This window comes from Macrotis lagotis, chromosome 1, assembly GCF_037893015.1.
Source record: "Macrotis lagotis isolate mMagLag1 chromosome 1, bilby.v1.9.chrom.fasta, whole genome shotgun sequence".
Taxonomy (NCBI): Eukaryota; Metazoa; Chordata; class Mammalia; order Peramelemorphia; family Peramelidae; genus Macrotis; species Macrotis lagotis.
Window position 1 is genome coordinate 690,054,711 of NC_133658.1, and position 18,776 is coordinate 690,073,486.

The 18,776-nt window shown below is 35.7% G+C and overlaps 1 protein-coding gene across 7 annotated transcripts in view; it reads right to left on the reverse strand.

The window, feature by feature from the left end:
- Positions 1–18,776, reverse strand: part of RAPGEF4 (Rap guanine nucleotide exchange factor 4) — a 351,048-nt gene that overhangs the window by 257,536 nt on the left and 74,736 nt on the right. The window contains exon 1 of one of the 7 annotated variants that reach the window (XM_074215703.1): positions 9,877–10,272. The exons of the other annotated variants lie outside the window; for them this stretch is intronic. Coding sequence (XP_074071804.1) covers positions 9,877–9,888 — 12 coding nt within the window. The 5' untranslated portion in view covers positions 9,889–10,272. Of the gene's footprint in view, positions 1–9,876; positions 10,273–18,776 lie in introns of those variants that run through there. 7 annotated transcript variants of the gene reach the window in all.

Consider the following 18,776-nt stretch of genomic DNA (forward strand, 5'->3'; position numbering starts at 1 on the left):
ATAGGAGAATATGAGGTTATGGACAACTGAGTCAATAAATGAAAAAACTCTTTATCTGCTAAAACTCCATATAACAAAGTCATTTATATATTCTCTCTGTTCATTTATTACTAATATCCATGTATATTACTATATTCAAAGGAATTTATGAGGGAACAAGTATCTAATAAATAATAATTTAAACTAGTTTTATTAGGACTTTGAATGTGTGCAAATAAATTTCTATTTAAATCTCGGTGTTCAGTAATGTTCTAAGATTATAACCACCACCTAATAAGTGGACCAGGAATCTTAAGTTCAAAGTCTGATTCAGATGTAAACTAGGTAACCCTGGGCAAGTCATTTAACTTGTTTGCCTGTTTCCTCATCTCAAAATTTGACTACTTATTATAAGGGAGGGGTTGAATTTTTTCTTAGTGGGGTGGGTGGGAAGAGGTTAGTGACTGCAATGCTAAAGAGCATCAATGAACTTTTATGAGCTAAATTAAGTTTTAGTTTCATCTGTCCCTTTTGCCATATAAACATACTTATTGTTTGTACAATGCTTATTTAATATTTCAGTTTATTTAAATTAATACCTAAATTAGTGCAGCTAGGTGATACAGTGGATAAAGCATGAGCTTGGAATCAGGCTCATTTTCTTGAGTTCAAATCTGGATTCAGACATTTGCTATGTGATCCTAGCTAAGTCACTTAACCCTGTTTGCCTCAGTTTCCTCATCTGTAAAAAAGAGCTGGAAGGAATAGCAAACTATTCCTATATCTCTGCCAAGAGCCCCAAATAGGATCATAAAGAATTGGACATGACTGAAATGATTGAATAAATATTTAAATTAGACATTTTTTAAAGCAGTTCCCTTCAAGGAACAAGTACCAAAAATTAAAAGTCCCCATCTTCAAGGAAGTCACATAAACATAGATAATACACATTAGCAGCTGTAGGGCTAAAGGTGATATTTAAGATGAGTCTTGAATTCAGGGATTCTAGAGGATTGCTTTACAAGTTTGAGTGACAGCAGTTACAAAGCATTCAAGCAGTCGTAAGATTTAGGGCTGGAAAGGAACCAAGAGGTTATTCTTTAGACCCATTTTAGATGAGAAAACAATGGTTAAATAATGGTAAGAATCAAAGTTGGTGAAGTTGGGGAGTGACTAGAATTTGAATCCAAATCTTCATGATTTACACTTTTTCCAAGAATAAGTCTAGGGAGAAGTGTATTCTGCAGTATGCAAGCCCTGAGATTCTCTTCCAATTTATCCTGTATAACTTGCAATCCTTACTGAGTTATAAAGGAATTAAGGGACTGTACCCAGGATTTTACTGATGGGGGGTGGGGAAGAAATTCCTTCTATCAATGCAAATTCTATAGAAAGCCTTTACTTCTAGAGCCTTCCTATTGATTATTCTCATTTTATTCTGCATATAGCTTGTTTTTTCATAGTGGATTTACATACTGTCTCCTTCTTTAGATTGTGAGCTCCTCAGAGCAGGAACTGTCTGTTGCTTTTCTTTGTATTCCCAGAGGTTAGCTCATGCCTAGCACCTGGTAAACACTTAATAAATGTCTATTGACTGTTAGTTGCTGGGTGATTTGCTGCCAATAAACTGTCCTTGATTTATGAGATCGGCAAGACCCATAGAGATGGAGTGGAATATCCAAGGTCAGTCAGATAGTAAAAGGCAGAACTAGAGTTTGAACTTAGGTCCCCTGACTAAATCTAGGGTTTTTGGAGCTAAATTTAACATACATCGCCAGCTATGGTTGTTACATTTCTAGTCTATATAAAGCAGTCTGCAAAAATTTCTTTTCTTTTCTTTGTTATAAGGCAAAATTCTATTAGTAGGGGTTACCAAGAAGAAATAAACAACACAAATGCTTGGTCAACTTGTGGAATGAATGTAGTTGAATAAGACTTATGAGGATTAAAAATAATTTTTAGTATCATTGTCTGAATTTGCAAGTAGGCACTTAGAGACTGTCAAGCAGTGACAGAGAGGGGGGTCTAACAGAAGTACTCGGGGACAAGTGGTTATGCTAGCTTCTCTGCCTTACTCTGTCAGTTCTACCTAGCCAAGTCTTCTGCCATGCCTCATCATAGTCTCAAGAGGATCTTGTGTTTTTTGAGTTGGTGGAGCCAACTCTGACAGGCTATCAAGCCAGGAGGGCATTGAGTCCTGAAGGCCTAACAGATTACATACTTGCCTGCACAGGCCAGACTAAATTCAAGGAGACTCATTGCCAATCTGGCTGTAGGATGACAAATGCCTATGATAGTAACTCTCAAAAGCGGGCAGTTAAGGTGGTGCAGTGGATAGAGTGTTAGGTCAGGAGTCAAGAAGACCTATCTTCCTGAATTCAAATATGACCCCAGACACACCATATTCCCCCTTCCCCCCCCCAAAAAAAAGACATACTCAGAAAATAAGCCCTAGCATGATTTTTTTTCAGCATGCTTGTAATATAAGCCCTAGTTAAGATCCTCAGCCAGATGGATGTATTTAGTATATCCTTTGCAAAACATGATGGATGTATTGAATTATAAAATAATAATATATAATTAAATACAAATAAATAATTAAATACAAATTAAATACAAATAAATAATATTATAGACATTTAAAATAAATGATAACATAAATTATAATTGAGTGTTGGTAAATATCCAAGCAGGTGCCTTTGGATGTTAAGTAAACGCCTGTGCAAACAGATAAACTCAAAATTTATTGCCAATGACCTATTGGAGTACAGATGCAATGCAGGAATAGTATGGACATTTGATAATATCTGGATGGACAAAATGCCTCAACTCTAAACATCACTAAGGGCAAGAAAGATAAGATTAAACATGTTTCAGACAGTTATTATGACTGTGTCAATTTAATGCGGCCATGTGTTATGAGAGATGGTCAAAAAGGTCCGCTGGTCAGCTTGGATTCTGCCCACACTCACCACGCTAAAGAAAATAGAATGAAAGGGGTGGCTAGGTGGTGCAGTGTATAGAGCACCGGTCCTGGAGTCAGGAGTACCTGGGTTCAAATCTGACCTCAGACACTTAATAATTACCTAGCTGTGTGGCCTTAGGCAAGCCACTTAATCCCATTTGCCTTGCAAAAACCTAAAAAAAGAATGAAAGAAAAAAAAAAAGAAAATAGACTGGAAGTTGAACCTGCAAGAGGTGATGATTTGGATGAAAAATTCATGGGATAAAATCATTGACATCTGTGTTTCCAATGTACTACATGGGCAAGAAGTGCTCATTTAAGGAGAGCTCTGTTGTACATGAGAGATTGGAGCTAATGGTTCTATAGGAAATGAAGTCACAAGAAATTCAGGCCAGAATTAAAGGTTTGGAGATTTATGATGATATTCCAGAAGATGACATGACTTTGAATAAACACAGATTTTTGTACGTGAATAAATGTAGATTTTTGTACTTGATTAAATGAATGAATAAACGTACTTTGCTAAACATGGGGAAAAAAATAAGAATCCCCTAAAAATAAGCCCTAAAGTTCTTTTGGAGCAAAAGTTAATAGAAGACCTGGTGTTATTTGGGGGAAATACTGTTCTAACTGTGTGACTCTGGGCAAGTCACTTAATCCTTTTTTGCCTCAGTTTCTTCATCTGGCAAAAGAACTGGAGCAGGAAATGGCAAACCACTCCTTTATTTTTAACCACAAAACCCTATAAGTGGTCACAAAGAGTCCAACCTGACTGAAAATGACCAAACAACAAAACCAAAAGACCATCTACCACTACCAACAAAATCTTGTATTGCATTCCTGAAGGGATGAGACTCCAGGGCCTTTATATGTTTAAATGGGCAGTCTTGACCCATGGCTTTAAATTGTTGGGAACTTTTTGAATGTAAGCTTGGTAGCAAAAAAGACAAGCCAGGTTAAATTAAAAAGGTTCAAAAGTGTAAGACAATCTCTCTGAAGCATTTATTTTTATAGCTACTTTGAAAAAGCAAAAGTCCTATAAATTTTCTGTTCTTTCATTGTGTCTTAAAAATAACCAAAGAAAATGAAATTAACTCTAAATTTCAACACCATAATTCTATGAACAGTCCAATCCCTGAAAGAATCTTAACATTGTAGTAGATAGAAAAATAATTTGTTTTCTAAAATGATATATTTTCATTATCAATCATTAATTCATTAATCAGTTATTGAATATTTGGTAAGAACCAGTCAGATACATATTTTCTGTTGTATATAGTGTATGAGAGGCAGGGTAGCATAATGAATATAGGAACTATCTTGGAATCAGGAAGAGCTGGGTTCAAGTTTTGCCTTTGCCAGATGCTCTAGTTGAATGATTACAATAATTCAATTTCTCAGTGCCCTGGAAAACTTTCTAAGACTGTTAGAGAAGGGAATCTGCACTGGAAATGAATTTCTAGGATTTAGACTGATACAATCACAGCATCATAGATGTAGAAGTTGGAAGGCCTTGTAATCTAGTTTCCTCATCCTATAATTGAAGAAACTGAGGGCCAGGGAGAGTAAATACATTGCCCAAGTTTATACAAGTAATAATCATCTCAGACCCACAATTCTAGACTCCAGAGTCAATATTTTTTCCATGGTACTACAGATTTAACCAAATATAAAAAAAAGAAATATAATACTTGAGATGTAGTTTTTGCAATTCAAACTAAAAAGGAATCATTCCCATGATTACTTCAATTCTGATACCTGCAGCACTTTCCCGTTCACCTGACCATAACTCCTCACCTCAGAAAAGATTACATATATATAAATATATATATATATATGTGTGTGTGTGTGTGTGTGTGTGTGTGTGTGTATGAATATGTTTGGAATCTAGAATTCTAGTGAGGGGAAGGATCCTTAAGGATCATCCAATCCAAGAGTTCTTAAGCATTTTTTTGTGTCATGAATCCTTTTGAAGTCTTTGGACTTTTCTGAATAAATGTTTTTAAAAGCATAAAATAGAATACATATAAGTACCAAAAAAAAGCAATGCTATAAAATTACAGCATTCAAACTGTTTTAAAAAACACATATCAAATTTACAGGCTCTACTTTAAGAACCCCTGATCTTGCAACATACTATCATTGTGAAATATACCATTTTATAGCACATGTCCCACTATTATCTTCCAGGTTCAGGCAACTGGGATTTTCAGGGCTCCTTCTGATCCCAAACTCAGGGAAATTGGTGTTTTGGTAGGATTTGATATATCCTTGAAAGGTCCTCTTGCCAACCTCCCGCCTCAGGACAACTGTGGTGGGAAGAGGTGCTGCAACTGTTAGAAGGAGATAGCTTCAAGTTGTCACTCTCTTGGCTGTGGTTCTCCAGGCCACAGACTACAATGAAAGGTAAGCGTCCTCTATAAAGGTGTCATGGAAATCTTATCCATATAGCAGCTAGTGTTAAGAAGTCAAAGCTAGGCGATCTTGCTCCCAAGTCTCTAACAGTGTTTATCTCTTTTGTATTTTCTTTCCTTCAGCAGTTGACTTTGTAAACTCAAAAGTTGTGTTGGATCTGCAAGTGGTCGTGGCAAGCATCACCTGCCAGACTGATATTGATTGTTGCAGCAACAAAAATGGATTATTATCAAAAGATGCTTCTTTAAAAGGGGATGACCAATGGAAAGAAGAAATATGTTGAAATAGTGCAGTGTTGAGGCGAAAAGTAAATGGACTAATAAGCAGAACTCCAACCTATTTTGTGTCCTAATAAAGAGTTAAACAGTCTTCCAGTCAATTGTTAGAAATTGAATCTTTTAAAATTGTACTAATTTTGTTAATGTCTGTTGTAATTCTTTGACACAGTATTTCTCTTTGTGTAAAAATAAAAGCATCATATACTGAATTTATTTTGGGTGTCAAATGGTACAGTATATAGAGTGCTGGGCCTGGAGTCAGAATGATGACTTCAAATTGAGCCTTAGACATTACTAGTTGTGTGATTCCAGATCTCAGGTGTCCTAGTCTTTAGCCCTTCTGGGTCACATCACCCAACAAAAACTTGCCAAGAGCTGCATATAAAATGCAATATTTATTTATGACTACAACATAACCCATACTACCAAGGAATATAATAATAAAGTGTAAAAATATATAACAAAGTTTACTAATTAAAAAATGAGTATAATAAGAAAATATTTACTTTTTAAACAAAAAAAATAAGGTGAACACTAAGCCTACTTTTTTGATACCAGTATATCTATACCTGGTTTGTAATGAGGTGAAAAATATCTTCAAGATGCACATTTGAAATTTTTGTTCTATTTTTACTTTTTATATGCTTCATATGGGGAAAAAAGTTACTTGCAAATATATATCCTCCCCAAAAGAGACATTATAAACATGACATACTTGGGAAAAGTTCATTTTTAAGGCAGATACAACATATAAAATCCAATAAAGACACTTGAATAAATTTTTCTTAAGTTACATTTATGATTACAACTCTATATATTCTATTTACAAGTTTACAGGCAATGTGTTGATGTCAACTGAGAATGGATTAACAAATACACTGAAATGCAGTTGGTGTTTAAAATCTTGAAATCTAGTCTCGAAGTCTTGTGACAAAACAATTAATGCTGCATATAATAAAGCTGTTTGTTACAATTATATTGAGCTATATAGTTTTAAAATAAAGATCCTAAATTCTACATGCATTTCTTTTGTTAAAAGAAGCCCAAAACTCCAGTACTCTGTGAGATTACATGATGCCAGTTACATGAAAAAGTTGAGCAGCATTAGTTAAGGGTTAAGCTGGTCTGTGATGTTGCAATGTTGGCACATGTGCTCACCTATTTCCCTCATTTTCCAATTCATAATGTTGGTCATATGAATGGTTTTGAGGGATACATGTGAATTGCAGACCACAGGCTGGATGTACCTGTTCTAGATAAGCAACCTCTGTCTACTGCAGCTTCCTCAGTCAGAGAATGTGGATAATAATAGCATCTAAGGGCATTGAAGTGGTACCATAAAGCATAATGTGCCAGGTGTGGAGTCAGGAAGACCTGAGTTCAAATCCCATTCTCAGACACTTACTGGCTGTGTGATCCTGAGCAAGTCATTTAACCCTGTTTTTCTGTTTCCTCGTGTGCAAAATGATCTAAAGGAAAAAAATAGCAAACCACTCACTATCTCTGCTAAGAAAAATCCCAAATGGAGTCATAAAGAGTCAGATACAACAGAAACAACTGAACAACAAAAAAAAAATCTCTAATAAACTAATCTAGATTCAGCTGTCAATGACTTAGTATATTTCCATCTCCAATGATACTTTAAAATTTAAAACTATGAAGCACAATGAGGAAGATTTTAGAGGTGAGATGGTACATTCATGAATATCTTCAAATTAGATCAGGTAGAGTCATAGGTTTTAAACTAGAGAAGGTACTTTAGAGAAGAAGTGGAGGCCCAGAACTGTAGAACTATATCTTGTCATATAGATAAGCTATTAGTAGAACCAAGAAAAAGTTTCTCTGATTCCAAATTTAGTGCACTTGCCTGTAGGTAGGCAGCCATCAATAAAACCTTGAATAAATTCCTCTGTCAGATCTGACAATCAATGCTATTATCACTAAGATCAGGCAGAAACACCAATTAATAAGTAAAATTTCTCAGTGAGAGAAGGAAAAATGAAGCTGGAGAAATCTATACATGTCTGGCAAATAACAAACACCTTTCACACTCACAAAGCCCTGGCAGAGTGCAAAGAATGCCAGGCAATATTTGACAGCTTCAAAATACCTTCCAATAGCATTCAGGATAATCAAACTACATCATTGCAAAAGATGAAGAAATTGCTCCAAGTAGCTGTCAAACATTCAAATGCTTCCATTTGTCATGATGTCAGCTGCTGCATAGCTTTCCCAATGTTTTCTTTCTTCATTTATATGCACCAATTTTGTGAGTGTGTGTGTTCTTCATGCCCCAAACAAAGAGGAAAGAAAGAGTTGTTTGAACTTAGAAAGCATTGAGAGGTTTAGTCAACATTAGCTCATTAACTCTCAATACTACAGGTATAAAGGCAATCATTAAAACCAGCATTTTTTGCCATAAGTTGACCAAGAAACTAAGATGCCTTCAAAAAAGTCATGGAGCAAAACAGATCCAAGTCAGAAATAGATGTTAGTGTCTGTCCAGACCACCAGACCACATCAAGATCTCTTTTATATGCTCAGACTCCCATTTACTGGTTTGTTCTCTATCTTCCCATTCCATTCAAAAATGCCTCCTTGGTCTGAGGTTGACAAAATCCTTTCGTGAGGACATTCTTAAAGCAGTTTTGAAAGAACAAATATGACAACTGAATTTTTTTCTTTTTGTTTCTCAGTACAAGGTACTCTAGCCCAGGAATAGAAACAGAATTCATTTCAATGGTGAAGTTTCAGTGAGTAGAAAAGAATGAGGGGGAGGGTAGAAACAAGGAAGAGAGTAAATGGCGGGAAAGAGGGGAGGAAGGAGAAAAAGAAGGGGAGGGAGACAAGGAGAGTGGAAGGAGAGAGAAAGGGAAGGATAAGGAAGAGAAGAGAGAAGTGAAAAGATGAGAGACAGATGTAGAGACAAGAAAAGAGTAAGAAAGAGATAAAGACAGAGGTCAGGGAGAGAGAAAGAGACAGAGAGACAGAAAGCAGAAGAGTTTCATAACCATATTACTCCCCCAAGGCCATATCAGAGTTTCTTCATCAATATCATACTTGCTTCTTTCTGTGAATTTCCCCTGACTGGAGGAATGCTGGCTTAAGACAGGAAATATTATCATAAATTTCTGTGGCTAATTTTTGAATAACAAAACTGAAAAAAAAGAGAGAGATTTGATCACACATTGACCCCCTCTTCCTCAGCAAAAAAAAAACCCCTTGTGAATCAGGCCAGTGTGTTACTCACATGTTTATGTATGAGAAAACAGAGTAAGGATTCCATTTTGCCCCATCCTTATAGCTAGTCAGATCACAAATTTATCAATGTTTGTCTCCTAACTCTATGGACAATATCATGGGGGAAAAAAACTATTTTAATACTCTCTAATTTGATTGCCCAATACGAAACCTTGGGAGATAATAACTAAGTGAAATCCTTTTACCTTTTTACCTTTAGTAGAGAATGTTCATGCTTATCAAAAGAAGAGTTGAAAGCCAACTGTATTTTCAGAAACTCTGTTTAGAGAAACTCAGAGACAGCCAGATCATCAGCATACCATCCTCAACTGTCCTGAAGGCATCTCAGGTTTAATACCAATGTAAAGAGGCTGGCTACTTCTTACAATACCCCCACCCACAGTTGAGCTGTGCAACATCTGGGTTTTCCCTAGAGTCTTGATTTGATCTGTCCTGACTCCCCTGGTGATCTTCTGAAAAATGATGAGATCACAGATTGAGAAGGTCCTAGGGCTTCAAGCTATAAATAATGTAAAAAACTCCTGCTACATTAAAGGACACATACTGTCTTAGGACCATAGCAGAGAGTCCCACTGACATGCAGAAGGTGAAGTATAATAGCATTTCATCTGTTCCTTTGACCAAAGTTCATTTCTAAAATTATATGCCATCCAAATGAGTAAAGAGACTAATTAAATATTAATATTTATTTTACAAGATAAACTATTTGTGGCCATTTCTCTTCTTTGTTTTCTCCAAAAAAAGGTGGGGGGAGAGGGGAAGGCTATTTCATTAAATCACCATAATCCCCCAACATTAGGAACAAATAGTGCTTTCTAAGATTTGAGGAAAGAAGTAATTTCAGAGTGTCAGTGCTCAGACCCAGTGGGACATAAAAAACCTAGAAATGTTTTCAAATGTGACTTCTCAAACAATACATGCAATTAGCTACAAGTTTTTCCTGCCTCCCCCCAAAAGAATAAAAAGATGCATTCTGACCTTGTAAAGCATGCGTCCTCCTTTAGCTGTCAGTCAGAGACACAGTGCATCCCTAATCTTGATGTGGATGGCAAAATCTATCTCCAGAGCAGATGATTTCCTGGCAGTAAATCTAACTCTTAGCATTATCTCAGTCCATGAAAAGGAAACTGGTGTGTATGTGTTATCCAGGGAAGCTAAAGTGAGTGGTCAGTGGCAATAGGAAAGACTCCTCTTTTTTTTTTTTCTTTTTTTCAGTTACCTCCCAACAATATCACTCCCTTCCTTTCTGGATTTGAATCATTTTGTCACTGCATGAAAAGGAAGTAGAGTCTGAGGATAGAGCAATGAGAGACCCTTGGAGTAGTCATAGGAGACAAATAATCTGACCAGGCTTCCGCTTGGTTTGAAAGGATCTGAACTCTGAGGGGCGAGGCAAGAGAGCAGCCCAACAGGATGTGTGTGGCCAGAGTTCCTGGCATGGAGTCTTGGCTTTAATGTTTATTTTTGGATATGTTTTTCTTAGCTTTTTGATGCAATTTTCTGGGCTAGGAAATAACCTTACAGAAGCCTGAATATGCTATATGAATAGGCATTTGCAAAATATGTTACATAGATTTTTAATCAATATCTCCTATATCTTCCAGCTTACAAATCATGATACTGGGGCTCCCTGTCAGCAATCAGATTGATCAGTCCTTCTTTACACACATGGAGAGAATGCAGGACTTTTCTCTTAGAACAGTGTCAAACACACAGTAGATGCTTAATATACATTGATTGATTGAAGGTCTACTAAAAGCAATGTAATTGGGAGGTTACCTGCTGTTGTCAAAACTACATTAAACAAAACAAGAAAACCCCAAAATACTTTGAGAAATTTCATGTTTAAGAAATTGACTTTGAAAGACAGGGAAAGGTCCCAGAACTAATCACTACTATGGCAAGAGTAAATGTTTTTGAGAAAAATAGTTCCAAATGGATTGTTAAAGACCACTGGGAGAAGCTAGACTCCCTTCCATGAAGATATCTTTAACAAAAATTTCTTTTTGTATTAACTGCTTCAGGTTACCTGGGTTCCATCCCAGACTCTGACACATCCTGTCTCTGTGACTCTGGCTGAGTCATTTAATAGCTCAGGGGCCAGGGAGCATTAAGGTTAAGTTGAATTTTAAGTTTCAGGGAAGGTTTCAACCTATTCTGATAATGGAAGCTCCTACCATGGGCTCCTTATCTTGATGAAATTAACCACCTGTTCTTTTTTAAAATGTGCGTATACATATTTTCTGCAGTTAATGCCTTCTCATGTAGCATTTTGACGCTTCTGTGAGCTTATTAATGTGTTTGTCACATCACCAAGGATTTATTAAGTACTTGCTATGGTCTAGCCTCTGTGTTTAGTACTGAGGACACAAATAAAGTTGTCCTCAAGAAGCTAGCATTCTAATGTGGGAAAAGACAGATAATAGAAAGCTGAAAATCAGTGGGAATTGGATGGGGAGAAGGTACCCATGTAGGGGCATGGCAGACAAAGAAGTTTGCTGATTTAGGAGTAGAGCTCTAAGAATAATGGAGTAGATGGACCAGTGCAGGCACTTTCTTTACAGATTAGCAGAAATCAGAGAGCTAGGAGTCAATGGCAGAGTAATCTCCCAAGTAAGTAAGGTTGCTGTGGCATAGTGGAGAAAAAAAACGAAGGACAAAAAGACAGAGACAGAGAGAAAAAGAGATAGAGATAGAAAGAGACAGAGAGAGAGAGGGAAAGAGAGAGAGAGAGAGAGAGAGAGAGAGAGAGAGAGAGAGAGAGAAGTGACAGAGACAGAAACAGAGACAGAGAGATAGAGACAGAGACAAACAGAAACAGAGAGAGAGAGACAGAGGCAGAGCGACTGAGAGACAGAAAAAGAGAGATCTCTTTATTTTTTATTTTTATTTTTTTTAAGGTTTTTGCAAGGCAAACTGGGTTAAGTGGCTTGTCCAAGGCCACAGAGCTAGGTAATTATTAAGTGTCTGAGACCGGATTTGAACCCAGGTACTCCTGACTCCAAGGCCAGTGCTTTATCCACTACGCCACCTAGCTGCCCCAATGTCACCTAGCCGCCCTGAGAGATCTCTTTAAAAACTTTAAAAGGATATATCCGTTCTATAAGAGTATATTATAATAAAGATTTCAGTGCTACTACTGCCCACCTATTATTCCCTTTTTTTTGTGGTTAAGTCATTTCAGTCATGTCAGATTCTATGTAATCTCATTTGGGTTACAATTGATACTGAGTGGTTTGCCATTTACTTCTCCAGCTCAATTGACAGATGAGGAAACTGAGGTAAAAAGGATTAAGTGACTTCCCCAGGGTTACTCCTCTTGTATCTGAGGTCACATTTGCACTCAGGTCTTCCTAACTCCAGACCCTGCACCACTCAGCTGTCTCTAGCAACTATATGCACTTATTGGTCTAAGCACTTAGGACACAAAGAAAAAAAATGAAACCTTACCTGCTCTTGAAAACCTTGCATTCTAATGGGGGGGAAGAACAACATTCATCTATATAAATAAATAAATAGATTAAATAGATAAATAAATATATATTATATGTAATATATACTTATATATTTATATGTGTTATATAATATATATTAATATATAATACATTATATAATTATATATAATATATAAATCAATGAATGAATGAATAAATAAATGCAAAGCACAGACAAATTAAATTCAAAGCAATTTTTTCAAAGCAAATGGGTTAAGTGACTTGCCCAAGGCCATGCAGCTAGGTAATTATTAAGTGTCTGAGGTCAGATTTGAATTTAGGTACTCCTGATTCCAGGGCTGGTACTCTATCCACTGTGCCATCTAGCTGCCCCAACCTGAGATAAACTTTGAAGAAATTAGGAATTCAAAGTTGTAGCAAAGAAGAGAAGGGGCTTCTGGATCTGGGGAACAGACTGTACAAAGCCACAGAATGAGAAGATGTAATGTTTGGTACATGGAACAAAAGCTCAAAAACTAAGTCAATCTGACTGTACTGTACATAGAGTGAATGAAGGAATAAGTCTAGAAAGGAAAGCTGGGGCAGATTGTGAAGAACTTTAAGCAACAAATAGAAGAAAATGTATTTTATCTCAAAAGCAATAGGGAGCCATTGGAACTTTAGTGGAAGAAGGGCAGATTCAAACCTGTGTCTTAGGAGTATCAGTTGTCAGCTATGATGAATGTTGTTATTGTGATAATGGCTTTATTAAGTAAAGGACAGACCTTAGACAGGGGATCCAATTAGGAGGGGATAGCAGTAGTTATGTAAGAGTTGATAGGGAGCAAAATTAGGGGGATAGCAGAGCAAAAATAATAGGATGAATGGGAGAGATGCTGTTTAAGCAAAATTGGCAAGAGTTGATAAATGACTGTATATTAGAGAAGAGAAAGAACAAAGCACTGAGAATGGCTCCCAGGTTGTGAAAAAATCAGACAGAATTCTTATATTCACAGTACTGAGAGCATAATATCTCTCCAAGACCATAGAGTCACTGCTGTGTAATCATATTCTTCATTTATGACAGAGGAAGTTATATTTTTTAGCTTCTCATCATGATCAATTAAAAATAAATATGTTTATTAGTATAGCCGTTATCTGAAAGGGTCCTGGCTAAAGAGATTAGAGTGTAGAATTTGAAAGTCAGAAAGATTCAGACTGAAATTCCAATCTTGATCCTTATTGGTTGTTTGATCCTGGGGAAGTGACACCTCATACCTATCTCAAGGACTTAGGACTTAGCAACTAAATCAGAGACTAGCTGGTAAAGGGAGTTCATGGAGGTTTCATGAATATATAGATGAAGAGAAGCAATACATAATGACAGAATGAGCAAATGGTTCCCTGTGAAAAGACCTACATTCCTGTTGGTGGTGTCATGGACTTATCCAACCATTTTGGAGAGCAATTTGCAACTATGCCTCAAGAGCTATAAAACTGTGCACATCCTTTGACCCAGAAATACCACTACTAAATATCCCAAAGAGACCATACAAAAGGGAAAAGAATCCACATGTGCAAAAATATTTATAGCAGCTCTTTTTGTGGTGACAAAGAATTGGAAATTGATGGCATACCCATAATTGGAAAATGGCTTAACATGTTTTCATATATGTCTATAATGGAATACCATTGTTCAATAAGAAATGGTGAGTTTGCAGATTTCAGAAAAACCTATATTTGCATGAACTGAAGCTAAGTGAAGTAAGGAAAACCAGAACATTGTACACAGTATGTGTAGCACTGTGTGTTGATTAATTATGATAAACTTAGCTCCTCTCAGCAACACAATGATTCAAATACATTCCATATCCAAAGAAAAAATTAACTTATTCTAAATGTGTAATTCTATTAAGCGTATTTTCTGTGCTCACTCAAAAAATGGTCTAGATATGAGAATTTATGAAGTATTTTTAAATTTTAGTTCAATTAGCCTTTTGTTATATAGTCTTTTATTGTGTAAGCAAAATTGGCAGCACTTAGAACCTTTCCAACAAGCCCCTTTCACAGGTTTTTTTTCCAAGCAAGAGCTATTATTCACTTATCTGTTTCAATAAATATATTAAAATAAATACTCTAACATGATGCAAATTATACTTTTCACTTTATTATTATTCCTTCCCATTCCTTGACTCTTTGCAAATGAAAAGTGTCTTCCTCTTATCCTTTTACCCTATTTCAGCTTCCAATTTATAGTCCTATTTGGGGGCATTAGGCAGCCTTACTTTAAGGTCATGTCAACTTTTCTTAGCTTAAGTGAATTGTGGCAATTTATTATGCATTAGTCAATAAGCATTGTACTCCTTTCATTCATCTTTGATATTAATACTTATTAAAATATATACCAGGGGCAGGAAACATCTCATTTTCAATACTAGCACAGGAAAAGCAGGAGATGTTAGCCAGGCTCCTGAATAACATGTTGAAAATTATTATTAAAAGACACTGCATACCATTTTCAGTTCTTGAGACAATAAGAATTTAAACTCAGTGAAACCAGTGGCACTTTACACCATCAGTAAGGAAGTTAAATGACAAAGTGCTGAAGTTAAGTATAGGCTTGGGAGTCTTAAACCAGTTATTAATATTTGATCCAAGATTATGGGTATTTTTGATTAATGATAGCTCTTGATATATAAATATAAAAGTGATTCATTGTCTAATTCTATAAAATTCCTTCCAATACATGTAGAGCAGGGTTTTTCAATGGACAAGAAATTAGGATTTCTTTATTCTCTTCCTGACTTACTGTACAACATTAAACATTTAAGTGGTCTGAGAGTTAATAAGATTTTTTTGTTGTTGTTTTTAAAGTGTGTCATAAGCTTTATATATATTGTATGCATGAAACTGAAAGCAAGAATCAGTATACTAAGTACAGGATCAGCAAGACATAATGACAAAGACCCATAAAAGGGTGAGTAAGAAAATTATCTTTTGCATTGTCTAAGACATAATTGGATTAAAGTGTCTTGGCTCTGTTCTAACATGAACTAAAATCAAGTTAACTGTTTATCTGTGTTAATAGTGTACACTGTGATTCTGTCAAAGAGCTTTCTTCATGCATCATGAAATTGAAACTCTTGTGAGATCTAAGTATCTTTAGGTATATAACTTTTTTTTGCAAATAAAAAAGTGATAAAAAAGGCAACCATAAGGTCTTTTAAAAATGGGCAATATTTAAAATTTGATGTCTAAATTTCTGTGACACAAGAACAGACTTTCTCCAAGTAATTATCCCCTAACAAAGAATGACAGAATTTCAGGATAGTACAGATCCTCTGTGGCTGAATTCAACCCATAGATGTAAAAGAATCCCCTCTGGCAAGAAGTCAAGAAGTTTCACTGCTTGAGAACCCTTAAAAAGGGAGAACCCAGTTCTATTTTGTACCAGTTCATTTTTGCTTTAGGACAAGGAAGATTTCCTTCTAATAAACTAATCTAGTCTCTTCGCCACTTTCACACACTGCTCCTAATTCTTCTCTTTAGGGCAAAACTGAATAAATATAATATTTTTCCCTAATATTTTTCCAATACAAAAGACAGCAATCAATTCCTTTCCCTACCCCCAAATTTTTCTCTAGGATAAACATCCCTAGTTCCTTCGATTGATCCTAATATTGCTTAATCTCAAGACCTTTAAGCCACATTGGTCCCACTTTGTTCATGTCCTTCCTAAAATGTGGTACCCAAAGTTGAACCCAATACTCCAAATTTAGCCAGGCCACTCATTTGCTCTGATATTCTGCTTTCATTATGTGTTAACTAAAGCATAACCGCAAATACCACTATTCAGAAGTTATGATCATAAGATCAAATATTTACACTCTGGATGCTTCTCTGCACTCAGGATATAATGTTGACTGACTGAAAACATGTCTCATGGTTTATGATATGTGAATCAGAATGGGAAAAGGAAAAAGTCTATGAATTCAAAAAATGAATTAAAAAATAGTGATCTGTAACCAATCACAGAATATTAGAATTAGAAGGTTGACTAATTGCTCATGGAACATACCCAGAAGCTGATCATACACCCTCTACTTGAAGGCTTCCAATGAAGGAAACCCCACTACCATCTGAAGTGGTCCATTTGTTTGATTTGGAGAAGTCTTTGACTTGATAAAGAAAAACACAATATAAAATGATGATGGAATCTGATATGCATTAAGACCATACTTTTGTTGATATACATAACCACAGAGAGAATATGATTTAATGAATGATTCTCTGGGTGGTAACACTGAGAGTTATCAGTGATTCAGATTACTATTTAGTGCCAACAAGCCTGAAAGGAGATCCCCAAGATAACATATCTGATAAACAGTCATCCATTTGTTTTCCAATGACAAAGGGTTCATCAACTTCTGAGGCAGCCCTAAGAGTTAGGAAATCTTTTCTGGTATTATGACTGAATTTGCTTCTTGGAAATTTCTACCCAATGCTCCTGACTTTGCCCTTTGGGGGTCAAACAGAAGTTACATATATGCATATATGTTCTATGATTTATATGCATATATATGAGCTACTGTTTTAATTTCTCATTCTGATTTACATGTTAGAAAGCACAAAACATGTTTTCTACATGTATTTGTATGTATACACATGTTTGCATATATACACACTTATCAGAGGTATCAGATGTCCTACACAAGAGATCAAATAGAAAGTGGGTGGGGCTACATGTGCCTGTTTGTGGCTGACATGTCAATGATTTCATGAAGCAGCCCTGAAATACTATAGGAGAATAGGTTTGAAATGTATTACAGGTACCTTTATCTGATTTATTATAAAATATGTGCTTTCTATATACTATTATCATTTCCATAAGCCAGAAAGTTTATGGAAAACTAAAAACCTTAGTCTTAGTTCTGATAAATTTACATCTTTTCCAGATGCTTCCAAATTGATGTTGAGGCCACTGATGGAGTTATGAATACACACACACATACACACACACATACACACACACATATACATATATGTATACACACACACACACTCACACACATAAATAATGTATTACTATCACAATGTAGCCCAAAAGGAACCCAAAACTAAATCTTAAGTTGTAGATAAGTAAAAAGATATAATGATATATTCATTTTTAACCCATGATTATTTTAGGAACTAAAATTCTCTCTATTTGGCACCTGAATCCTAATAGTCACCAAAAGCTTGCTCATTCACCAAGGACTCTTTGGACATCCCATGTGGAGGAGCTGTGATCTGAGGTTATGTAGCTTGTTTCCATCTCTATTGAATCAGATGCAGTACAAAGATCAAAAGTCATAATTATAAGGTCATATCACATTTGCATTCTATAAAAGTTAAATGGCACTAGTTTGAAAGTTCTGACTGAATACAACAATGATAAGATATTTCCTCAAGTTTCTACTAACTTTTCCTAAGACGGTTGTTGTCCATTCATTTAGTAACTTAGCAGCATTCACTATATAAGAAAATAGTTCACAAAAATCTTGAACATTAGTACCTAAACAATACAAATATAATTAATAGGTTCAGTACCTATATAACATCCCAACATTTTCCCCAAATGATGTTAAAGTTCTCAAAGTAAAAACAATATAGAATAATGTTTTAAAAACTTACAGAGAGAGAGAGTGGCCTTTGGGGAAACTAAAATTCACAGCACTGAGGAGCCCCTAATTAAAAGCCATCTTTAAAAAATGTTCTTACAAACAGTTATGTTACCAGTTTCAATCAGTTGCCACATAGGAAATCATTTCTCCAATTGAACAACTCACAGGTGAGGACCATTTAGGTCTTTAATCACTTTTACAAATTTGGATTTTAAAAAAGACATTTAAGTCTACCTTTTAAAATAGGAGATCAAGAAATGGCTTATTTGCCTCTAGTTCAGTCACTTTAATTGACAGAAAACCCACAGTTCATGGAAAGCTATTTTAGTTTTTTTCCTTCCTAAAACTAAGCTTTTGTCTCTGAACTTTACTGATCAGTTGGGGCTTTGTAATAGTTTCCAAGAGAAGCATTTCAAACAAGTAACCCCACAATTTATACACTACTGCCAAGAATAAAAGGAACAGGTTTCACCACTGAGGTTTTCTAAGGCTTTGTATGGCCTTTAAAGCAAAGTATCACTTGTTCACCTGCGGGTTTTCTCAGTTAGTGCATTTTGTTTTGCTCTGGAGGATACTATTTGATTACACGAAATTCTTTTTATATCAAGTTTAAAATCTTAGCAACACTAGGACAAGTAGTGAAGCCTGCCAGCTCAGTGGGTTAACACTTGAACACACTGAGACGAGGACAAAAGCAAGGACTAACCACGGTTTAAAATCAGAAAGCTGAGAGAACTCACAAGAGTGAGGGGATGGAAGGATTAACTGGGTTTTTACAAGG